The sequence below is a fragment of the Brienomyrus brachyistius genome, chromosome 14 (genome assembly GCF_023856365.1).
Source record: "Brienomyrus brachyistius isolate T26 chromosome 14, BBRACH_0.4, whole genome shotgun sequence".
In the NCBI taxonomy this organism is placed as follows: Eukaryota; Metazoa; Chordata; class Actinopteri; order Osteoglossiformes; family Mormyridae; genus Brienomyrus; species Brienomyrus brachyistius.
The window spans coordinates 9,021,380-9,047,613 of NC_064546.1; the positions used below are offsets into that span (position 1 = coordinate 9,021,380).

General features: G+C 39.7%; 2 protein-coding genes across 6 annotated transcripts in view; one reads left to right on the forward strand and one right to left on the reverse strand.

Moving 5' to 3' along the window:
- Positions 1 to 14,338, forward strand: part of gch1 (GTP cyclohydrolase 1) — a 28,127-nt gene extending 13,789 nt beyond the window's left edge. Inside the window, exons 3-6 of the mRNA XM_048974958.1 lie at positions 11,858 to 11,913; positions 12,885 to 12,916; positions 13,173 to 13,257; positions 13,407 to 14,338. Coding sequence (XP_048830915.1) covers positions 11,858 to 11,913; positions 12,885 to 12,916; positions 13,173 to 13,257; positions 13,407 to 13,533 — 300 coding nt within the window. The 3' untranslated portion in view covers positions 13,534 to 14,338. The remainder of the gene's footprint in view (positions 1 to 11,857; positions 11,914 to 12,884; positions 12,917 to 13,172; positions 13,258 to 13,406) is intronic.
- A 1,913-nt stretch (positions 14,339 to 16,251) lies between these two features.
- samd4a (sterile alpha motif domain containing 4A) overlaps positions 16,252 to 26,234 on the reverse strand; it is a 104,261-nt gene continuing 94,278 nt past the window's right edge. For 2 of the 5 annotated variants that reach the window (XM_048974937.1, XM_048974939.1), the window contains one exon: positions 16,252 to 21,475. In XM_048974937.1, coding sequence (XP_048830894.1) covers positions 21,447 to 21,475 — 29 coding nt within the window. In that variant the 3' untranslated portion in view covers positions 16,252 to 21,446. Of the gene's footprint in view, positions 21,476 to 23,160; positions 25,194 to 26,234 lie in introns of those variants that run through there. The other 3 variants (XR_007382315.1, XR_007382314.1, XM_048974938.1) reach the window with 3 other exon arrangements.

Below are 26,234 nucleotides of genomic sequence, written 5' to 3' on the forward strand. Positions count from 1 at the left end.
CGCGGCAGCAATCCCCGACCCCAGGGAGGCCTGAAGCTGAAGAAGGAGTCCTATCGGGCCTTTTTGGCCTGTGGGACTCCGGAGGCGGCTGATGAGTAACGGCAGGTCAAGCAGAACGTGGCTTCAGCAGTTGCTAAGGCAAAAACTCGGGTATGGGAGGAGTTTGGCAAGGCCATGGGGAACGACTTCTGGATGGCTTCGAGGAGATTCTGGTCCGCCATCCGGCAGCTCAGGGCAGGAAAACGGTGCAGCATCAACACTGTTTATGGTGGGGATGGGGCGCTGCTGATCTCAGCTTGAGACGTTGTGGGTCGGCGGAGGGAATACTTCGAAGATCTCCTCAATCCCACTGACATGCCTTCCAATGAGGAAGTAGGGTCTGTGGACTTGGGGGTGGACTCCCCTATCTTTGTGGTGCGGAGGTCGCTGAGGTGGTTAAAAAGCTCCTCAGTGACCGGGCCCCAGGGGTGGATGAGATCCGCCCAGAGTTCCTCAAGACTCTGGAATTTTCAGGGCTGTCTTGGTTGACACACATCTGCAGCATCGCGTGGACATCGGGGGCAGTGCCTCTGGACTCCCAGACCGGGGTGATGATCCCCCTCTTTAACAAGGGGGACCAGAGAGTGTGTTCCAACTATAGGGGGATCACACTCCTCAGCCTCCCTGGTAAGGTCTATTCTGGGGTCCTGGAAAGGATGGTTCATTGGATTGTCGAACCTCGGATTCAGAAGGAGCAGTGTGGTCTTTGCCCTGGCCGAGAACAGTGGATCAGCTCTATACTCTCGGCAGGGTCCTGGAAGGTGCGTGGGAGTTTGCTCAACCAGTCTACATGTGCTTTGTGGACTTGGAGAAGGCATTCAACCACGTCCCTCAGGGAGTCCTGTGGGGAGTGCTCCAGGTGTATGGGGTGTAGGCTACCTTATAAGGGCTGTGTGGTCCCAGAACAACTGGTATCAGAACTTGGTCCACATTGTCGGCAGTAAGTCGGACTCGTTTCCGGTGAGGGTTGGACTCCGCCAGGGCTGTCCTTTGTTACCGATTCTGTTCGTAACTTTCATGGACAGAATTTCTAGGAGCAGCCAGGGCGTTGAGGGTGTCCGGTTTGGCGATTAGGTCCCTGCTTTTTGCAGATGATGTGGTTCTGTTGGCCTCACCAGACCGTGACCTTCTGCTCTCACTGGAGCAGTTCGCAGCTGAGTGTGAAGTGGCTGGGATGAAAATAGGCACCTCCAAATCCGAGACCATGGTCCTCAGCCGGAAAAGGGTAGAGTGCTCTCTCCAGGTTGGGGAGGGGATCCTTCCTTTACTAAGTGGAGGAGTTTAAGTATCTCGGGGTCTTGTTCCCGAGAAAGGGAAGGATTGAGTGGGAGATCAACAGACTCATGCGGGCGCTGCATCAGTCCGTCATGGTAAAGAAGGAGCTGAGCCAAATGGCAAAGCTCTCGATTTACCAGTCGATCTACATTCCTACCATCATCTATGGTCATGAGCTGTGGTTAGTGACCAAAAGAACAAGGTCGCGAATACAAGTGGCTGAAATGGGTTACCCTTTTATATGTACAGTATTTTACATACCTTCATAATTAAGTTTATTAATGCTATAGGCAGTGTTTCTTTTAAGGATGAAATTGTTGGAAATTACACACAACAGTATGAAATTATGTCTGTAAAAGTGAGATAACAAATTCAAAATCTCTTCTAAAGTCACTCCAGTATTTGCAGCAACCATCCAATTTACTCATGTGTTTTTTGTCTTGACCACTAGTACAATTTATATGGCTAATCAATACCTCAGTGACTTTTTCATAAGTAGTTTCATGAATGAATTAAGTGAGCTGGTGGTGAAAATGAACAAATGCTTGACATGGCCGAGGTGCCCCTAAGGAGAGGTTTGTGAACTAAAGCGATCTATCCATCCAACAATATATCAGTAATGTTTTGGAGAACATAAGAATTTCCTGTTAGTTTTTATTGATGTATTCATAATTTGCATATGTTCTAATGTTAAATGGTGTTTTTCTGTCCTGAGGAAACACATACTACACAGATAAATAGCTATAAACTTTTCCTAATCTGCTTTGGCACAGTACTGTACATCAGTACATATATTAAAATTTGGTTGGTTTGTCAAAAAAAAGTGATCTACACAATATGAAGAAAAAGATTGGGACACCTGGCCGTTATTGTATCCCATTTTTATGATATCACATTCTATATCCATAGACATCAATATGGAGTTGGTCCCCCCTTTGCAGCTATAACAGCTGGCACTCTTCTGGGAAGGCTTTCCACAAGATTTTGTGGAAATGTTTGCTCATTCATTAAAGAGCATTTGGAGGTCAGGCACTGATGTCGGACATGAATCTCATTATACCATTTGTGACTGACCTTCTTGCAGAACTTCAACTTGAAATCATTGTTCCTCTGCTGATTTAGGGTTCACCAGTTTGGCATATACAACTTAATAATTTTATAGTTGTGTGGTGGGACAGAGATACTTACGATTCAGCCATTGCTTATTTGTCCTCTTCAAAACTAGTAATGAGTAATTAGAACGTAGTAGTTAGTAATGTTTTGAAAGCTCAAATATCAAAATGCTGGTTGGCAAACTACTTTTATAGGTGACACATACTGTATTGTTAATTGCCATTCATCAAATATGACTAACATTTATAGTTGCATTTATTGTCGTGATCTTATTACTTAACACTTAAAACTGAAGTTATGTGATGTTTTCGTTTTGTCCACCCCATCCTCTCTAAGATTTCAGTAGCATAATTCTTCAGGAATGATTTCTGTTGTCACCCCATGCTATATGTATTGCCTGTATTTTTCATGTATTGAAAAACTTGTTTTCTGTCTTCCTTTACCAGCTGCTAATATCCACGTATATCCATCCATCCATCCATCCATCCATCCATTTCCTGCCCTAATTACAGTGACAGGGGGTTTAGAGCCTATCCCGGAGACTACCAGCACAAAGCAGGGAACAGCCCAGAATGGGGTGCCAACCGTTTGCAGTGCACATTCACTCACCATTCACTCACACATGCACACCTACAGGCAATTTGTAAATTCCTGTTTACCTCAAGTTTTAGGACAACGGGGGCGGAGATTTGAAGTCCTCAGAGGTAACCCCACAATGACACAGGGAGAACATGCAAATTCCACACACATGGAGCCATGGTGGAGATTCTAATCCTGGACCCAAAGTTGTGAGGCCACAGTGCTAACGACTGTGCCACCTTGCTGGCCCATAACCAGATATACAAAATGTAAAACAAAACCTAGCATCTATAAATGTATTGATATGAACTTCACAATTGTACATAAGATCTTTAAGGAGTATCTTTCTAATTCTCTGCATTTTTGCTGGTTGCAAAAAGCATCCATTTGGTACAGATGATGAACTATATAAGAACTGGTTAGTTAATTCTTCTCTACGGAGTTTGATACCATAAGAACATACATAAGAACATAAGAACTATACAAACGAGAGGAGGCCATTCAGCCCATCAAGCTCGCTTGGGGAGAACTAAACTAATAGCTCAGAGTTGTTAAAATCTTATCTAGCTCTGATTTAAAGGAACCCAAGGATTCAGCTTGAACTACATTATCAGGAAGGCTATTCCATACTCTGACTACGCGCTGTGCAAAGAAGTGCTTCCTTAAATCCAGCTTGAAATGTTCTCCCGCTAATTTCCACCTATGGCCACGAGTTCATGTATTTGAACTAATGCTGAAGTAACTATTTGGTTGAACAGCATCCAAACCTGTTAGAATCTTATATACCTGGATCATGTCCCCCCTCAGTCTCCTTTGCTTGAGACTGAACAGATTTAGCTCAAGTAACCTTTCCTCGTATGACATTCCTCTAAGACCAGGAATCGTTTTTATGGCCCTACGCTGCACCTTTTCTAAGGCCACAATGTCCTTTTTAAGATATGGTGACCAAACCTGCACACAATTTTCTAGGTGAGGTCTCACCAAGGAATTGTATAATCCTAGCATTACCTCCCTGACTTAAACTCCACACACCTGGAGATATACCCCAACATCCTATAGGCCTTTTTTATTGCTTCCCCACACTGGCGAGAATGGGACATGGAAGCATCAACATACACACCAAGGTCTTTCTCATGATCGGCTACCTTTATTTCAGTGAGACCCCTGAAATACCTGTACTTTATATTTCTGCTCCCTACATGGAGTACCTTACATTTGTCTACGTTAAATTTCGTCTACCAGGTATCGGCCCAGTCACTAATTAAATCAAGATCCCGCTGTAGCTGCTGAGCCGCTAATTCGGTATCTGCTACACCACCCACCTTGGTGTCATCTGCAAATTTCACCAGTTTACTGTATATATTGGTATCAATATCATTTATGTAAATTAGGAACAATAGTGGTCCTAAAATCGAACCCTGCGGTACCACACTATGAACGCAGGCCCACTGTGACATTGTGCCTCTTATAACTACTCGCTGTTTCCTATCTGTTAACCAGTTATCAATCCAGGTCGCTACGGTACCTGAAATACCTGTCGCTTTGAGTTTAAGTAGGAGCCTCTTGTGGGGGACAACATCAAAAGCCTTTTGGAAATCTAAGTAGATGACATCATAGGCCTTCTTATCATCAACTTCCTGAGTAGCTTCCTCAAAAAACTCCAACAGATTTGTTAAACAGGATCTACCTCTCCTAAATCCATGCTGGCTATCCCGCAAAATGTTATTGGAGTCCAGGTAATCTACCATTTTCTCTTTGATTATAGCCTCCATTACTTTACCAGTTATACAAGTTAGACTAATTGGCCTGTAGTTAGACAAATTACTTCTATCCCCTTTTTTGAAAATGGGTGTCATGAAGGCGTGCTTCCAATCAGAAGGTACTACACCTTCAGATAAGGATTTTTTAAACAGCAAAGTTAAGGGTCGGCAAATAATATCCCTCATCTCTTTTAACACTATAGGTAAGATGCCATCAGGGCCCTGTGATTTATTTATTTTGAGCTTAGCTAGGCTTTGCAAAACATCTGCTTCAGTTATATATATATTAGCTATAGACGATGCTGGATAGGTAATAACTGGTAAATTACTAAGGTCCTCAACAGTGAATACCCGTGCAAAACTATCATTGAACTCATTTACTATATCAATGTCGTTTACTATTATAAGACCCTTACTATCCTGCGGATTAGTAATTTCAGGTTTTAGAGCTCTTTTAGAGTTAAAATACTGGAAGAAACTTTTAACGTCATCCTTAGCTTCCAATGCAACCATCCTTTCGACATTTCTTTTAGCTCGTCTAATATCATTTTTTAACTCAGCCTGTAGACTTAGATATTCCTGCTTTATTCTGTCATCATCAGTTATTTTCCATTTCTGGAACAAAGCCCTTTTCCTCCTTACTTTATACTTTGTTTCCCTAGTAAACCACCTAGGTTGCAATTTCCTAGATTTATTCTTGCTGGAAACAGGTATGAAGTCCTCTTGTACTTGCAATAATGTGCTTTTAAAAAATTCCCAGGCCTCTTCAACAGTTGTTATTTAACTCCATCCAGTTCACAGTTTCTAGTTTTAGTCTCATACACTTAAAGTCAGCCTTCCTAACATTATATATTTTTGATTTGGACTTAGCTCTTCGAACACTAAACTTAACCTCAAATTTGACCATGTTATGATCGCTACTGTCAAGTGGTTCTAAAACATCTAATTTACCAATCCTGTCCTGGTTATTAGAGAGAACAAGATCAAGAATGGCATCTCCCCTGGTAGGGGTGTTAAAAAACTGAGTAAAAAAACAATCCTGTACTAATTCCACCATCTCCAGTTCATTTTCTGAAGAGCCAGTGACAATGCCCCACTGCATTCCTGGTAGATTAAAATCACCCATAACATCAGGTGATGCCGCCTCTGCAACGTGTGTACGCCCTTTCCTGCGACTACGACCTACGGTCACCCAGCTTTCTCGACCTCTCTGCTCTTCATTCTCCCTCCTCCCCGCTAGTGGCGTACACACCTTCTCCCTAAAAGGCATATGAACTTGCTCCTCTAACTCACTGTTGCATTGGATGAGAGCCAGTTGCTCCTCAAGGCCGCGAACCTTGACCATGAGCGAGTCCACTAGCTTACATCGCTCGCAGATGAAGTCCGACTCACTATGATGAAGTAACTCACTATGACCCCGTACTCCCAGCCCAGTCAATTTATATAGTGTATTTAACTTTAAAGATTAATTAGCGTAACGTTAAATACAATAAAGTGCCGAGGACACTAAAATAAGTTACTTGGGTTGAAACGGAACTTTTTATTTAAAATTTTAAATCTGATAAATTTACTGCTACTTTCCAAAAGAACTTCTGCCTGAACCAAGTATGAACTAAAAACAAAATGAAATCGAAGTTGCTCTTGGGAGGTCGAAAAACCACAAAAAAAACACCTCACAGCAGGCTACTGCCGGAGCGGGGAAAAAAGTGGAAAATGTCCTCTCGGCCCCGACTGGCGACCGAGCAAAGCTCAGGAGCAACTATCCTTTTCTGGCGCTGAGTACCGTTACCGACGTTAGATATTATTAGCTATTTCGCCCCGCCGGTGTTTGTTGCGGAGTTAAACGCGAACAGAAAACGCAGCTAACAATCGTGCTGTTAATAAACAGACAGGACAGACAAGCACTCACGCCGACCAAAATAAGAACAATAAATAGAAATAACACAGCCACCCACTAAACAATTAAAGCACACAAACACTGAGAATATACGTTCCAAACACCCCAAAAACAATCACAAACAATCCCAAAACAATCGCTGCAGCTCAACACCACTCTCTCGCAGTAATCCCAGCAATCTCTCGCAGCAATCCCAGGATGCACCGCAAAGGATCTTTTCACTTCTGCCCATATGTCAGGTAATGCTACCCTTGCCTTGAGCAGTAATGTACCCCCATTCCATGAGTGGGGAATGTGGGGTTATAATGCAGAGCTATCTGAGGGATCATGCGCAGAGGTATTTCTGGATTCCCTGAATCATTTAATGATATTTTGTACTGTAGAGGATGAAATTCCTACAGTACATTCCTGCAATCGTGCATTGAGAAACAGGCACAAAGCGCCAAGCCTCAACCTATTCCATTACTCGTGACTGAGCTTTCTGTAGATGCTGATTTATACCTGAGCATTACAGTATCATCTGTTCAAGATGCTTTCTGAACATTCTACAATGTAGGGAATCCACTTGCAGAGTCTCCGCAGTTTCAGCAAAATGGTGGTTTATTGAACAGTAAAAATAATATAATGTAATACAGTGTAGACACATACTGGGTACTGAAAGGCAGCTCAGATACAAATTGAAGACAGTTCTTCATCGCCCTTTATACCCCAAAAAGCCCTCCCGATCAAGGTGTTGTGTGTAGGTGTTGTGAGTGAATTTACATATAAAGAGTGACCCCCTGGAGTGTGAGGATCCTGAGACAGGGACGGGACAGGACAGGGTGGAGACTTTTATGATCATTGTAATTCAATTCTTATCACCTTATCTTATCCTTATCACCCTAGTGGTGCCAACTGGAACCCCCATTCTCTCCCTGGCTTCCCCCATGATCATAAATTCCTAACATTGTCTGCATTCAAATGATCAACCAAGAACCTTGGGGCATTTTTACTACTTTTCCTTCCAACAATATTCCTAGCCTTATGATGCCCCTGTCCCAAAATTTTTGGAAAATTCAGCAGGCACCAAATAGACTTAGTTAACTCATAAAATTAATATGGTAAAACATTAATTTTCTTGTCTTTTTAGTGTTTTTAAATTAATAAAGGTCAATGGCTTGAGCATTTAGGCAATCATACTTTAGTTTTACCCTATCCTATTATTACATTGGTTAAAAGCTTTCTACAAAATAATAGTATTCACCCATCCATCAGTATGAAAATCCCTCTCACTTTTGCATGAGTGTTGTAAATATACATAATATAGTAGTATAGATATATTATATATGGTTTAGATTAATAAACCCACTGCAATACATTTTATATAAATAGGTAGCAAGTAAAATAAATGTCTGAAGGCTCTCATTCTGTGAGAAATGTAGTCTGTTGTAAGAGGAGTCACACTGGTGTATCAGTCCATTGTTTTACCAACCTGACCATAGCCATAAAATACTGTAGGAGTGTTGTGTTTGAGTCCACCTTAGTTAAGTACAAGTCAAGACCATATCTTTAACAAATCGAGTCTGGGCCACAGCAAGGGGGGTGAGTAAAAAAAAAACCCTTCAATTTAAAACTGAATTAAATTAATTGAAGATTAAAAATACTTCAAATTACAGTTTACATTTTAAGTAATTATAAAAAATAATACTAAGAATAACAAGAAAGAAATAAATGATAAGCTTTTTAAAATTAAACATACACATAATGTAGCTAAACATAAAGTACATACACAGCTATGTAATTATTCATGATATCCAGTGCTTGAAGTGGAGAAAAGCAGGTTCCAGTACTCATTTTTGCTGGCAGATTATGGAAGGTGTCAGTACTCTGAAGAGAAAAACAAATTGGTGCCGGTGTTCTGTCGAGTTGAGCTACTTTGTCGAGTTAGGCTACCGTAGTGCTAATCGATAGCCCTAAGCCTAACCCTTAATCTTTAACCCCCAAAAAACCCGTAAAAACCTTTACCCTAACCCTAACCCCCAAACGGTGGAACTGCACATGTTCCGATAAGGCTCGATAGTACGTCTCGATAGGTAGCTCAACTTGTCAGAACACCGGTACTACACGCCGTTTAGTATCTCCCCCCTTCAAGCACTAGTCTGGTGCTTCTTGCTAAGATCATTATCATGTTATCATTTACGTAGTGCTTTTCTGTCTGACTGAAAATACTGACTGAAATATAATAGCGGGGGTGACATGGTGGTGCAGTGGTTAGCACTGTTGCCTCACACCTCTGAGACCCGGGTTCGAGTCTCCGTCTGGGTTACATGTGTGCGGAGTTTGCATGTTCTCTCCATGTCGTCGTGGGGTTTCCTCCGGGTACTCCAGGTTCCCCCCACAGTCAAAAGATATGCTGAGGCTGATTAGACTTGCTAAATTGCCCGTAGGAGTGTATGTGTGTGTATGTGTTCAGACTTACCTCTGGTGCCAGGGCCCACATCTCAATTTTAATTGCACATAGACATTGAGGGTTCTGGTGAGGGGCCGAACTAACACCAACTGTTGGTCTGCAGGGGGTGGTTAGCGTCATGCCCTTCACCTGTTTTAAAAGCACTTTAGAACAACACGCACCAACACCACATCTGAGCGGGCGAAGGGGGGCATGGGGTCTTTTCACACCCCCGTTCTCCGTTCGCCATTTGGGGCTAGGGGCTGAGAGAGGAAGAGCTGGCCGTCTGGTCGGGGTCTGGACTGGTGGGCTTCTCGGCTGCTGCGGGGTCCGGGGTGGTCTTCTGGTCTCCTCGCCAGAGGAAAAAAATGGGGTATATATGGGGAGTGAGAGTATGTGTACAGAGTTCATTTCTGTGTGTCTCCATGTTGGGTGAATGTGTAAATATTTGTTTATGTGTGCATGAGGGTGGGAACGTATGCTTGTATATGTGTATGCCTGTTTGTCTATACGCATGTGTCAGGTTGGGTCCTAGACTCCACCCGAAATAACATCTCGGGCTCTATTCCCCCCCGCCACACTCCCTGCCGGTGGTTGGGGCCCCCGGCCGCTGGTGCGTTGGTGGTTCTCGTTGTCCGGGGCTGGGTGCTCGGGTGGGTGCTGGCTCACCCTCGGCGGTTGCCTGGCGGGATCTGGCCCTCCTGGCTCTGTCAGGCCCTTGCTGGGGGGTGGGGGGGCCCTTGGATCTCTGGGCCCAGGGCCTGGTCTGCCCTGGTGGGGCCCGGCCGCCGGCGGAGCCTGTGGGCTCGCCGCCACGGCCCCCTGGGGCTCCTGCACTGTGGCTGCCGGATGGCCTCCCTCCGGAGCTCTCCTCTGCCCTTTTCTGGGTGAGGGGCTGCTATTCTCCCTGCGGCGGTCCTCCGGGGGCTCCCATGCCCTGGGGGGCCTCTGGATGTCTGGGGTCCGGGCCTCCTCCGTGTCGGCTTCATGTCCTTGGGGATGGGGCTGTGGCTCCCCACACACACTACTAGACATTTACATGGAATAACCTTTTGAACACCAGCGCGCTCACATACACAGGTGTGCACACAGGGGTACAAACAGGTACTCACAGACACATACAGGTGTACACACAGGTTCTCACAGACACATACAGGTGTACACACAGGTTCTCACAGACACACACTGTCTTGATCGGCTGTTGCTCCTTAACATTCTCATTGTGATTCGTACAGATGTTGGTTGTTGTTTTCTCTCATCAGCAGGTATTGTAGCAGATTATCTGTGGTTTTCTTTCTTCTTTTCCTTTTTTTTTTTTCTCTTTTCCCTCCCTCCCTCTCTATTTCCCTTCTTCTCTGTTTTCGTCCTTCTGTCCCCCTCTCTCCCTCTCTTGAGGAAATAAATAAAAAAAGAATAAATAAACAGAAATAAAGTAGTCCTCCGCAGAGGGGGGGTGGTGGAGGAAATATAAAAAAAAAAAAATAAAAAAAAAAGGAGTGTATGTGTGTGTGAATGGTGTGTGAGTGTGCCCTGAGATGGGCTGGCACATTTTATGCCTCACATTCACTCATCCATACACACACACATTCACACACGCAAGGCACCAACCTGGTCACCAGGAGCAATTTGGGGTTCAGCATCTTGCTCAAGGACACTTTCATGGGCTCAAACCTGCAACCCTCCGGTTACCAAACGATAGCACTACCTCCTGCGCCACCATCTTCCCCATTAACTGGCTATTCAACAACTGATCTAGGCCTGGGCAGTGTTGAGGTAATACAGTATACAACAGTATTTTGTGCTTTTTTTTTGGTATTTATTGGTGAAATTTTATCTTATTGCCAAGATTTCAAAATACATTCAAAATACAAGATTTCAGAATAGGGTTACTTTTGAAAATAACCTTAAAGTACACTATATCGGCATATAATGTCTGGCCAGTATAATGGTATTGAACATTAAATACCACCGAATGACCCTGTTCATCAGTGGTTCCCAGTCTTCACTAAAACCTTAAATAGGACTACTCCAGAGAAACTTAACACTGACTGGCTTTCTCTCTCTGTAGAGATCCTGATCTGTGTTGTGTAAGAATGATAATTTTGAACTCAGAGATTAATAAGGTCAACCATAATTATTATAAGATGTCAACTGTATAGTTATCACTACATTACTGTGTAAAACAAATTGGCTGGACACTTGGCCAGCCATTTCCTCTCGACAAGCTCAGTTTGCTAGCTTCTGCCTATGTACCTGTGTTTCCTTCTCAGATGTTAATTGAAATTATGTCAAGCCAGTCACCTGTTATCGATGCGTTGCAATATTTGCATTCTCCATTGTTCATCTTTTTACCTGATATGTGTGTACAATAACTCCTTATGGCTTATGTACACAAAATGGATAATTGTGGACTTTGTAGACATGATGAGGTGCATCAGTGGGTGCATTCATGATGTTTAAAAAAACACCATAGGTAATATCAAAAGACATGGGGCATATGTATTCGGATGGACTTTCGAGTCAAAAGTGTTGGAGTCTGAGTCAAGTAAAAATTCACCTGTCTATGACAAGATTGAATCCATTCATGTGTGGATTCATGTTCGATCTTGAGTACCACAGTTGTGTGTGGTAGTAAAGTTTGCTATATGATCAAAATAGCTTACTAATTATATCAAATTTATTTGACTTTTTTAAGCTGTCAGAGTTGTAGCTGTTCATAATAGCAGTGACACTCCATACTTATATATACCTTTCTGTCGTCGATAGGTCCACATTGGTTACCTCCCCAACAAGAGGGTGCTGGGGCTCAGTAAACTGGCCAGGTAGGTAATACTCCAATATTTGGAAAGTTTGACTAACTCTTCAGTACTTTTTTCATAGCGGTGGTCCATAAAAGCAATTTTTTTGTTCATCTCAATAATTTTTAATTCTTCATAAGCAAAAATCACTATAAGAGATGTGATTGAGATGTGAATCTCTTTTGAAAAAAAAAACAGTGGGCTAAAATACCACAGTTGTGTTGTAAAACATCCCGTTGTGCAATGATCTTTTGCTGGAAGTCCAGCTTTCATTGCAGTATATGTGTTGTGACATAAAGTGAAACAGTAAATGAATGTAAGTGGATTAAGTGTGATATACAAATAACAAATCTGATCCCGCCTGACCTTAATACTCACTTTAATTCTTAACTCCAAAAGACACACTTATACTCCTATACCTGTGGAATCACAATCCACACATACACATGCAGCTGCACAGTTTTTAAGAAAAGTCTAAGGGGAATATCACTAGAGTGCATGCTCTTTTTAACTGTTAATAATATGGTCATCCTGTTTATATGATTTATATGAATTTATACACTGCACTACACATGAGCCATATGATATTGTTTCTTGGCATTTGCTGACTTGTAAGCAGGGCCGACTGTTATTTGTTCATGAAACTCAAAGTTTTACAGTTCATGACGAGCCAGTATGTTTTGAGGAAATCCATAATGAAAAGGTCTATGGGCTATACTAATTTTATGATTTCTATATGAATCATGCTCCTTAAAACCTGACTTATCTTTTATGCAATCATTATCCTTAAAATACCACAGACTCAAGAAGATAGCACAAGTTTCACTGAATATTGTCTGCCCACATTCTGTTTTATAAAAAATATATATATATGTCTCTGCCTCACTAGTCTCAAGAGGGATGTTTTCATGTTCTCTCTATAAACTTATATATACATTTGAAAAAGAGATCGTTTTTACTGACAATGAGCTGTTTCTCTTTCTTCACTCCTCCAGGATTGTTGAAATTTACAGCAGACGTTTGCAAGGTAGTTTATCAGTTTCTACATAGCGTTCTTCTGTTTACATTATTGCATTAAATGTATATATACTAACACTTATATAAACTTTCACATTCAAATAATAGCTGAGAAAACAAAATATGCTTAACAGGGGTGACTACCAGGTAGTGCATTCTCATATACACACTGTATGTACCTTTTCCCCTTCTGACCTGATCTGCTTGTGTTTCAACTTTTGTGTTATTGGATGTCTTACATTTTTTTTTCTCTCTCCTGTGTACAGTTCAGGAAAGATTAACAAAACAAATTGCTGTTGCCATCACTGAAGCCTTGCAGCCTGCCGGTGTTGGGGTTGTTATAGAAGCCACGTATGCTATTTCAGTATCTTATGACCAGTAGCATCACAGTAAACACCGTATTGTTCACTAAACTTCCTTTCAGAAACATACTATAGCACTTTGCTACTTAACAACATATTTCTGCATCTAACCTGTCTGATCTTCTTCCTGTTTCACAGTCACATGTGCATGGTCATGAGAGGTGTACAGAAGATGAACAGCAAGACTGTGACTAGCACAATGCTGGGTGTCTTCCGTGAGGACCCCAAAACAAGAGATGAATTTCTCTCCCTTATTAGAAGCTGAATAGACCTTCTGCAACAACCTACCGTCCCTAGATCCTTATGCACATTTTATGTTGATTTCTACCTAAACCCAGAGAGATTTCACTTATGTGGTGAATTTTAATACATAAACAGGCTATCCAGTTTTCTGTGCATTTGTGTCAAAACGTGGAATAAAATGATTTCAACCAAGGACTGGTCATCCGTAAAGTACTAGCTATAGAATACATATACTTTGTTATTATAATTAAACCATAATCATATTAAATTCATTGTATTATTCACTTTATTACCCAATATATCCAAAGAAAATAATTGTATGCACTTTGAGGTACAGTAAAAGACTGATATCAAAAAGTTTCTCCTCTAAAATCACTGGGAGACAGTTGTCTGTCCTTGATATCCTACAGAAGAAAATGCAAGTTGTAAGTATTTATGTAACTTAAATGACAATTTCTCATGTGTGTATTTTAGATTTGCCTTCTTGCCAGTTTACTTGAAATTGCATTCATATATTGAGATGTTTTCTATGTTAGTTTTTTGTTTGTTTTAAATATTATACTAGGACAACCATTTGTTTTCCATTTACCAATTCTATGGTGGCATTGTGGCCTCACTTTGTACCCTCAGCTCTGTCTGGGTTGTGCTCTTCCTCTGTTTGTGCGTGTTTGCTCCTGTAGGCCAAAAACACATCTAGGGAAAGTGCCATTTCTGAATTGTCCAAAGTGTGTAAGAATAGTCATGTGATGCACTGGCATCTCATCCAGAGTGTCCTGTGTTTCATGGAATCATTGTGACCCTGTACTAATTAAAGATGAATTATGTAATTGTCTTTCTCTTTGCAAAATACTGGTACATTTTTTTGGCAGTACAACTTTTTCTTTCAGAAAAAAGACACTTTGTTGGGAAGTCAATCAAAAGCTTGTAATGAGTTTTGTTCTGCTGTCATTTGATATCATTTGACACGTTCTAATATTTTGATTGTGTTATTTTAGATTCCTTGCTGAAATGTGTTTGCAGTTTTAGTACATTCATAAACTATTCATGACATTCTGGGTTTGTGCATCGGTTTTCCAAGTAATACATAGAATAACTTTCTGTATAATTTATAGTACTTTATGCATGTACTATGTGAAATGTAGTTCTCTCCACTACAAACTGTTTGCTTAGTATGGTATGCCTGTGTGAAGAAATTCACAATAATTATGTTAGGATGTATTTTCTTTATAAATGTTAAATATAAATATGTTCCTCGTACCTATGATATTGTAAAAAATAGTCCAATAACATTATTTTTCTTGTCTGTTTTCAAGTCTGAATTTTAGCATAGTGACAAAAAGACCACGAAATGTTAAAAATATTACTGAAATACATAAAGTATTTTTACCATGTGTTACAAGAACTGGCAATGAAGAGAAGCTGTATAAAGACTGTGTTATGAGGGTATTTATATATGTACTGTATTATCATAATCAACATCTGTCAGAAACAACGAGGTACCTTATTAAAGCAGACCTGAGTTTGTGCATTTTCTGCTAGATGTTACCTTTTCCATTTTGTCTAAAAAAGAAATATGGTGCAATTCTGTTAAATTATTTTTTAATGCTTCAGGTAAAGGTATTATTATTTCACTGAAGAAGGGAGTCTAAATGTGAATTCAATACAGGTCCTGTACAGGTCTAAACAGGTCCTGTTACAGTAAATACATTTTTGCTGTAACTCAGACATGTCAATGTTACAGTCTTCAAGTGGCCTAGACTCAAAAATTATTAAAATATATTTTCTGATATTTATCCTGAGAGGATTTAAAACTCAGGAGGTGGGGTGCAATGCATCTTAAGACGCATACTCGGGTGACTGCTGGGTATTGAGGTTAATTCGGTTTACTTACCTTTGCTAATGAGATTGAGTGTTGTGTTTCATCCCCTACTATCCTAGATGAAATTGTTGCCTCTTATCCCAACTCTTGTAGCCACCAGGTTCCTTTTTGTTAAGTCGCTCTTTTCAGCATGAGAAGAGTTTTGGGTTAATTTTTCTTAATGAGGATAAGATGAGCTCTCCTTCTTTGTGTATCCCAAACTAGGGATTAAATTCCATTTTTCCTCTCAATTTTATGTCACATTATCAGACCAGGGAATGGCTATGTTTGCTTAATTCCAAAAATATGCATTTGCCTTTAAAATTAATCATTTAATTTTTAATGACAATTTATTGATTCCCATGAGGAAATTCTTTTTACATCTTCAAAATATTGCTCTTTATGACACAAGTTGGTGAGAGCAAGTGATAGGCAGCCACCTACAGTAACAGCCACAGAGCTGGGAGTTAAGGGCCTAGTTCAAGGGCCCACAGCCATGGCAATTTTATCAAAGCTGGGCTTGAACTGGCACAGGCACAGAGGCTTAGCTCACTGAGCCACAAGCTTTATCAGTTGCAGCAAATCCTTCATAAAAATGTCAGGAACTGAACATTAACTATTATTAGCATTTTAACAACCATCAGCATTTTTTTCACATAATTATTTAATACTGGCATTTTGTTTTATAATGAAATTTTTCAAATGTTATGCTTATGCTTCTGTTATGATATATTCATATATATTTGACAGTAGTTTCCATCTCACTTTTTATTTTTGAATTTTCCATGAAAAAAAAAATTCTTAGACAAACACACAAATTTTTTGTGTTATATGTAATGTTTTATCTGGTATACTAGTCACACAAAGAACACAGAGACTTCATGGGGGAAAAAGAGATTCATTTGTTGTACAAATAATAACATACATACATACAGACAGACATTGTTCCTGCTGTAATTGAAACACATAGTGTTATATTGCAACATTTATACATTTTCACTGCACTGTAGAGGTTCTTTTGAAAATTGTTTCATTTCAATAGAAAGTTGTTGGCTTGTGTCCCAGCCAATTGTAAAACATGCCTGGATCCTATTCTAAACATCAAATTACAGTATCTTAAGCCATTGAAATTTTTACTTGAAACTAGTATTTCCAAATTTTAACCGTTTAATATTTCACCGGCAACCATCTTTTGTAATTTATCTGACATGTATCTGAAGTCATAAATAAACTGTTGTGCTATCACTCTTGTGCATTTTTTGTGAAAATACATACATTTTAAAACATTCACACATTGACAGTTTTACATATGTGTACTTAAAATTTTGTTTCCGCACTGAGAGTAGCAATCGAGTTTGATATCATAATGAGCTGATTTCTTGGCAGCAAGAAGATGCTGTCCAATTTTCCTACAACCAAACAATACTGACTGTCATGAATGATTGTGCTAGCATCAACACAGCTGTAATTTCTTTCATTGTTATTAAAGTCAGTATAAAATATACTGGCTAAAAGTAGAGTATATAAAAGGCACTTCCATTTGTTATTCTAAATATATATGACCTCTCAGCTTTGTGCATGCATCTCAACAAGACAAAAATGGTTTCTTTCATACTTTGTCATTTCCTCAAACATGATTTTTATACAAATACACACACTGACCCCTCCTATTCACATATAAATGGCAGGGTTTTTCATAGTTTTATCTTTATGAATTTATAACTGAAGTGATATTGCAGTATACAAAATAAAATTGGCAGTAATACAAAATGCCAATGAATACACAATGTAAAAATATCTCTGTTGGAGGATTCAGCACAAATCCTATTCCATTTATGTAATATTTTTTTTACATTTAAAATGACACCAATATAAACAACTGGATTTGATTTGTGTTAAAGTTGATAGAGGAACGTGTGGGTTCATCTGAAAGCCTGCTACCTTTGTCAATATTAGGACTGAAGGAAACACTTTTAGTGAACTGTTGACCATTCTGCTTCAAATATAAATTAACCTCACGAAAATTCACTAAATCTCACAATCAATTTATAAGCATTCAAGAGTTTTTCTGGCAACAGAATCATTGACATGAATTAATTTGAGTTATATTTATGGTCACCAGCCATAGGAAGCCATAACAAGTGTGTGCATAAAAGTGAAATAGGAAAACCAATAAATAACTATTGAGATCTGCAAATAGTATTTATTTGGCAGAGATTTTAAGTGGCTTTTCCTTAAAAGGTAAATTGTGTAAAAAGACATTTTTGCCATATATGCACATTTCTTACAAAATTATACTCAGTATACTTTTTTAATTCCACCATGCAGCTTTAGGCATTTCAAATATTCAAAAACAGAGATCCTGCTAGAGGTTCAACTTAAACCATGCAATGCAGGGAAAAATTTACACACAGCGAAGGCATATAATGTTATCCGAGTTCTAACTGAAATGCACATTCAATGAAGATTGTGAGGCTGATACTGCATGGACAATAAAAAAATATTTTCTTTCTGAATTTAGATGTATGGATTTCTCTGCCTTCAGCTGGTCAATTATGTGTTCTTATACATTTGCTAACCAGTGAAACCGGGAGTTAAATTGGGAAGCATAACAAGTAATTCTCAATGTCACCAGTTTCCTCTAAATACACTGTTTAACACTTACGCCAGTTTCCAAGGTTAAAGGCTTGGAGAATATTTTGTATCATTGTACAGATGAAAATGTTAAATGATTCCTGAAAAAGCTGCATCTCTCTAAAATCAGGTCTGCAGCATCACCCACCACAGACAAGGTTTGATTTATATAAAATCTAACTTCTTTGACAAGCTTGTTTGCATGTCCTGATAATCTTTTTCCTATTATAAGCAAAAGCAAAAACCATTGTGGAAAAAAACAGGAAATGAGGGTATGATGGCTCATGGTACCCTTGCTGTGTTTGAACATTCCCAGTTCCACCTCCAAAGTTGTGGTTTAAAATTAGTAGTTTTTAGTATTAATGTTTTTCAATCATACCGATTACCGTACTTTCGGTACTTCGAGAAAGTACCAAAATTACAGTACTTGAAGGTGTTGGCTTAACTGGACTGAAGGATATCACAACTCAAGGCGGGGTATTTTGAATTGAATTCGAAGAATGGCTGTAGTATGCTATACGGCTTGGCGGTGTGCAATATTATTACCCACATTGCATGTTATGCACATACAATTCTTACATTGCTAGTCAGCTATATTAAAATAAGGCATTTTCTTACTTTCAGTTCTGTACAAACATTAAGGGGGTTAAAATTTTGCTAAAATATTTTTACTCTGTCACTCCTTCATGGGAAAAATAAAGTTAGCAAGCTTTGCAATTTTAATTATTATTCCTTTTATAGATTCTTACATGTTTAAAAGAGGTAAGAGAGTTAAGAGTTTAAAGATTATCTGCTGCTTTTACATGAGCACTGCATGTCTTCTCCGAGACAAACTTAATCATTTTCATCCTTGTCATTTAAATCACTCGAAGACGGGTTTGTGAGAAATTTATGAACTCCTTTTTTGTTTTATAAATACCCCAATATGTATTATAACAAAATCACATCGCTGGGACAGAATGCTATATACACACTCTATTAGTATATAAAACAAAATGTTTTTTAATTTCTTGTTACACCGTCCAGACTGGAGTGGTTGCTCCGAGGCTAGAGATCTGTGCTAGTAACTGGAAGGTTGCTGGTTCAAATCCTATGAATGCCTGGAGTGATTCTACTCTGGTGGGCCCTTGAGCAAGGCCCTTAACCTGCAATTGCTTCACCCTGGGTGTGACGTTACATTCAACAGGATAGGCACTCCAGACACTGGGAAAAAAACACTCACGCAGGTCCATTCAGACTAGTATGGTGTTGAGGTATCGCCCACTGCATGGCTACACTCAGGTTCTCATCCCTGAGATGGTTTGTCATGTAGGTGTGGCAATGCACTGTAATCAATGCATGCTCCTTACCTCATCCAGATCTTTTTAATGCATATGTTCTTACGACCAAGTCGCCTTTTAAACTTTATTTATTATTTTCTGAGTTTGCAACTGTTGTCAAGGGGGCATTTGTAGTGTGTGTCAGCAGCAGAGTATTTGCATAACCAATTGACAAAGAAAAAATTTCAAGTCCCACCCCAAAGTACCAAAGAAGTACCCAAGCTGGTTTGGCACTTTCGGTACTGGAACGCTGGTACTCGATTGGAAGTCAATGGAAAAGCAAAAGTACCAAAAGTACAGTACTTGGTGCACTGGAAAAGCACCCTAAAATTACCCAGGGTTTATGACGATTGCTGTGTGACCTATGTTTCTGTACCCTACTTCGTTCCCTGTGGTTTCTGGGATAGCAGAAGCAGGCATAGTAGGCTTACTGTTACAAAAAAAGGCTTTGAATTGAAATCCTCATACAACCCTTATGTGAACTAAATACATGATCTATTTCCAGTAAATGGAAAGACATCTGTCTACAGTGAAAACTGAAATATAGGAAACTGAAATTGTAATTTTAAAACCAAGATTAATACAAAAACAAATGCCACAGTGTCATATACAATTAATTTAAGACAAAGACTGAATTAGACAAGAAGATATAGGTTGAAAATTTAGTTAAAGGGAAACGTTTTGGAAATCTGTAAAATTTGACTCCCAGATGGAATTATCCTAAATTTGACCACTAGATGGTAGTAAAAACAATTGAACAAGGTTTCTGTGATTGGAAATATTTATCTTAATGGTTTCAGTTATAAAAAGGAATATATATATAATTTTCCATTTAACCAGTTCATGAATTAATTCTTCAGTAAACCTTACCTTTCCTTATATTTTAAAGATGAACATAGCTGGTATCTTTCTCCTGCTTAGACCATTAATAGTCATGCATATAATCCATTTAAACTTATTTTTACTTTACACTTATCTACCTAAACACCCACAATCCTAGGACAAGCAAAATATATATTTTTTTATATTTACCTTGTCAATGCTGCTTATCCAACATAAGACACTATTTAGCACAACATGCACAACTTTTACAACTTAAGTTTTACATAACCATACACAAAACAGTGCAATTTACCATTTGCAAATGCTAGCAAATGGTAAAGAAAATCACATATTAATCTTATTGTTGCTTTTGCTACCTGTATAACATTCTTATAACTTTTGTGTTCAATATTTCCCTCTAAAATTCAGGTTCCTTTTTCTCTGAAACTGAACAATGACAACACGATTGCCTCATGTAACATTCTGTCTCAACGAACTTTCTTTTCCCCACTATTTTTCTTCCAGCACATTATCCACTGAACTCCATTCTCACAAACCTTACATTCTCACCCCTTTGTCTTGGTTTTCCTTCTACTCAATTAGCCTGAATCCACACAACATACATACATATACTTTCTCAGATTCACTACAGGTAAGCGAGACAATTAACTATGCTGAATGCTACAATATGGAAATAAAATAAAGATCATGTAGAAACGGTAGCTATAAAAGCTCATATTACTCCATACCCTTAGATATAACATTTTGTGTAAACAATAAATGTTTCTTCCCTTGTTTAAAAACCAAATAACCAACCGACAAAGCAAACATCATTAACTTGTTAGTTTGCTGGTGATTTAGAAGTGGCATTAGCTGCTAGTTATATGCAAAATGGTGCACTTTCATCATAAAGCTTAACCTCTATGAACCTTTTGCCTCTCTGGAAAAAAACCAATCATTTGAGATGATGTCTACTACAAAATATACACACTATAGCTGTAGACTTCTAAAAATACTAGTAGCTGTAGTTTCATTACATTTTTCACCATCCTGTCCCTTGGGCAGAGACCATTTTATATTATACCTTCATTTAGAAAATATCTTGTTTGTAAACATATAATTTTTGTTCACAAAAATATATATGGGGCAGTGAAATGGCATTTATTTTTTTGCACCTTGCCATCCACCAGGGCAGTTGGCTCCTAGTTAGAGGAAAAGGTGGCAGGCAGGCCCAGGTCTGGGGTAGAACCTTTCACTCAATGCATAGGCAGCTCATTTTCTCCAAGTGTTCTCTTTCCACACTCAGATTGTTGATGTTCTGTCAACGCCATCTACAAACAGACACATATAGGTAGAAATGAAATGGAAACCATTCCAGTGCAACATAAGAAGAATTGTGATATAAATACATATTGTACTTTCCACATACATGTTTGATTCCAATTGTGTTGAAACAAAAAATTATGTGCCCTAAAACATTACTGCTTAATTATATTATAGCCTGTTCAAGAACTCTAAATTCTGAAACCCTTTACAAACCATATGTGTACATAAATAGTTATATGAAGTGAAGCATCATGCGCTGCATTTCATTACCACGAAAATATTTATATACGTTATTTTTCAGTTCCACTCAGTATCCATAAAGACAAAGTCAAAGTCAAGACGTACTGGGAAAATCTACCTTGGGAAAGATATCTGGAGTTAAAACAGGCGGGAATTAGGGCAGAGTCTGGTAGGAATGGGGGATTTGTGAGGGTTGAGGCAATAACAGCACACTGCTGGGTCTGTTGGGAGCGGTCAGGGGCAGCGTAGAGAAACAGCATCTGGTCTGGCCTTCCTACACACACTGCAGCTCTGCTTATATCCCTCTGCTCTGCACTCCTGCCCAAGTAGCCATCACACAAAACTGCACTTGTCCAGTACTGCCCACTGAGAACTGAGAGGCCCTGCATATCTCTCCTTGCCTGGCAAAGGGTAAGCTAATTATTCAAAGAAAAACTCGCATAAGAACTCAAATATTTTTTATTCTCGCTTTTTAATAAGTGGATTGTGCAGTTGCCTGCAATTTAAAAGTGAAAAATGTGTTACATTTGTTAGTTTTTCCAACAGGGTTGCTATAACAACATACAGTAAAACCTCAGATTGCGAGTAACTTGGTTTGTGAGTGTTCTGCAAGAGGAGCAAAAATTTTAAATAAATTTTAACTTGATAAATGAGAGAGGTCTTCCAATACGAGTAGACCAATTACGTATACGCTTTGTCTGCCTAACGTCACATAATCACAATTGAGCTGGTTCTTCTCTCTCTCTTTCTGGCTGTGGGAACTCTTGAGGAACCTTGAGGAACTCTGAGCTTTTTAACCACCTCAGCGACCTCCGCCCCAGAGATAGGTGAGTCCACCCCCAAGTCCTCAGATTCTGCTTCCTCATTGGAAGGCGTATATATATTTGCATGTTCTCCCCATGTCGTCGTGGGCTTTCCTCTGGGTACTCCAGTTTCCCCCCACAGTCCAAAAACATGCTGCGGCTAATTGGAGTTGCTAAATTGCCCATAGGAGTGCATGTGTGAGTGAATGGTGTGTGAGGGGATAGGCTCCGGACCCCCAGTGACCCAGTAGGATAAGCAGTTTGGAAAATGGATGGATGGATGGATGGATATATATATATATATATATATATATATATATATATATATATATATATATATATATATAAATATATATATATATATATATACACACACACACGCTGTGACTACTTTGCTCATTGGAGCTTTGTTCCAAGTCAGACATATAATTCAACATATAATTAATATAATTTAGACATATTCATCATTCCATCACAAGAGATTCTGTCTTATGGTTTATACCCTGATGGCGTTCAACACTTAAGCTCTCCATCTTGCCAGTGGGACAGTGCTAAGTCCTCAAAACCTCCACACCCAGACATCTTCACACGCATATGCAGGAGTTTAGCAAAAATCACATGTAAAATGACTGAGAGGTCCGCCTGAGTTGTGACTGATGACTTATTTATTTACAGCTCTTGGAGCAAAATACTTTTAGTCATTAATACCAATGTACGCATTTATAAATTTGATTCACAGATCTATGCATGCATTTACAGATGTGGCTACACATGTGCAAAGTTCAGTTCACTTGCAAATCTCATTACACATATAGTGATTCTTTTACAGGTTTATGAATCTGATTATGCACAATGAATCTGAATACACATTTACAGATTCCTGTACAGCCTCAGTGACTGTCTATATCGGTAAATGCATTGACTATGTTACTGTTTCCAAAACTGTCATCACACTCACAAACCTTAAACCCTGGTTCTCTACAGAGCTGGGCACTCGGGTGAAAATCAGAGATGCTACCTACAGGTCCAGAGACAGAGAGGCTACTACTATAGCCAAAGTCAAACTGTCCTGGGCCATTAAGGAAGGAAACCGCTTGTGGCATGGAATTTAATTCATCACTGATTACAAGCCAACACCTCATGCCCACAGCAGTGAGCCTTTCTTGCCAGATGCATTGAACTATGCCTGTTTCGAGGCACAGACCTACATAGGTTTTGAGGCACAAAACAGGGAACCAATTAGGAAGACTACCCCCATTTATTCCCCCTGAGGAAGACTATAAATGACCAGGTACTATCCACTGCTAATGTCAGAAAGGCTCTTTGCAGAATCAACCCGCAGAAGGCAGCAGAACCTGACATCCGTGCCATACCTGGCCGGTTGCTCAGAGACTGTACTGACCAGCTGGCAAATGTCCTCACAGATATCTTCAATAAACACTCTGTTCCAAATTATTAGGCTAATTATATTTAAGTGTCACAAAAATTAGATTTTTTGGTTTTCAATTAAACTCATGGATGGCATTGTGTTTCTCTTTGGATCACTGGAAGAAATTTTAGACACCTGTGACAATTACTTTACCAGGTATGCCCAATTAAAGGATAAACTGTTTAAGAAGGACGTTCCACATTATTAAGCAGACCACAGTTAGCAACCAATATGGGGAAGAAAAATGACCTCTCTGTTGCTGAAAAGTGTGAAATATGTCAATGCCTTAGACGAGGTATGAAAACATTAGACATTTGACGAAAACTTAAGCGTGATCATTGCACTATCAAGAGATTTGTGGCTGATTCAGAGCACAGAGGGGCTTGTGCAGATAAAGGCAAATTGAGGAAGATTTCTGCCAGATCCATGCATCGGATCAAGAGAGCAGCTGCTAAAATGTCATTATGTAGCAGCAAACAGATATTTGAAGCTGCTGGTGCCTCTGGAGTCCCATGGACATCGAGGTGTAGAGTCCTCCAGAGTCTTGCAACTGTGCATAAACCTTCTATTTGGCCACCACTAACCAGTGCTGACAAGCAGAAATGGCTGCAGTGGGCAGAGAAATACATGAAGACTAATTTTCAAACAGTCCTGTTCACTGATGAGTGCCGTGCGACCCTGGATGGTCCAGATGGATGGAATAGTGGATGGTTGGTGGACAGCCACTGTGTTCCAACAAGGCTGCGACGTCAGCAAGGAGGTGGTGGAGTCATGTTTTGGACCGGAATCATGGGAAGAGAGCTGGTCGGCCCCTTTAGGGTCCCTGAAGGTGTGAAGATGACCTCGGCAAAGTATGTGGAGTTTCTGACTGACTACTTTCTTCCCTGGTACAGAAGGAAGAACTATGCCTTCCGTAATAAAATCATCTTCATGCATGACAATGCACCATCTCATGCTGCAAAGAATACCTCTGCATCAATGGCTGCTATGGGGATAAAAGGAGAGAAAGTCATGGTGTGGCCTCCATCCTCCCCTGACCTCAATCCAATTGAGAACCTTTGGAGCATCCTCAAGCAAAAGGTCTATGAGGGTGGGAGGCAGTTTACATCCAAACAGCAGCTCTGGGAGGCTATTCTGACATCTTGCAAACAAATTCAAGCAGAAACTGTCCAAATACTCACAAGTCCAATGGATGCAAGACTTGTGAAGCTGCTATCAAATAAGGGGTCCTATGTCAAAATGTGACGTGACCTGTTAAAACGTTTAAAAAGTTAAAATGTTGTGAAAGTTTGATTCAAATAGCTTTTGATTTCAGTACATATGCTGCAAACACAACAAATGACAATTTTCAATTCGTTACAACTTACTGTGCATAATAATTTGGAACAGTTCATTGTAAGTGTTTTATTTAACAAAAAAATACTGTAATCATTAAGAGATTTGTTCAATAAAATTTGAATTGCACTCTTAATAGCTGATAACATGAGAATTATCCTGACTGTTGTTTATATCACTTATTTAGATAAATGAGAAAAATATCATTTGCATAATAATTTGGAACAGGGTGTATCCCTGAGTGTAGTGATGGTACCTGCATGCCTCAAAACAACCAGGATATCCCAGTACCCAAAAAGTCGACCATGTCCTCTCTCAGTAACTACCAGCCTATAGCACTCACACCGATCATAATGAATGCTTCAAGAGGGGAGTATTGAGGCACATGAAGGCACAACTTCCAGATTAACCCCCTACAGTTTGCCAATCGCCTATAGTGGTTATCATCTTCACTGCCCTTCACCTCACACCTGGAAAGGGCAACTATATCAGAATGCTGTTTATTGACCGCGGTTCAGGATTCAACCTAACCGTCGCAGAGGTAGGTAGGGAAGTCAAATCTGCTGTACACGAAAACCTCCCTCTGTAACTGGATCCTGGACTTTCTGACTGACAGATCTCAGCCTGTCTTCATAGAAAATAACACCTCCAGGGTCCTCAGACTAAGCACAGGTGCCCCTGAGGGTTGTGTGCTCAGCCCACTGCTGTCTATTATCATGATGCATGACGGTGCTGCCCAGCACAGTTCAAACTACATGTTTGAGTTTGTAGATGACACAACAGTGGTGGAGCTCACCAACAACAATGATGAGCCTGTGTACAGAGTGTAGGTAAAAATATCTAGTGAAGTGGTGTCAGAACAACAACCTGTCTTTAAACATTCAGAAGACAAAAGAGATGCTTGTCGACTTAAGGAAGAACTCTGCTGCTCACTCTCCTTTGAACATCAACTTCTCC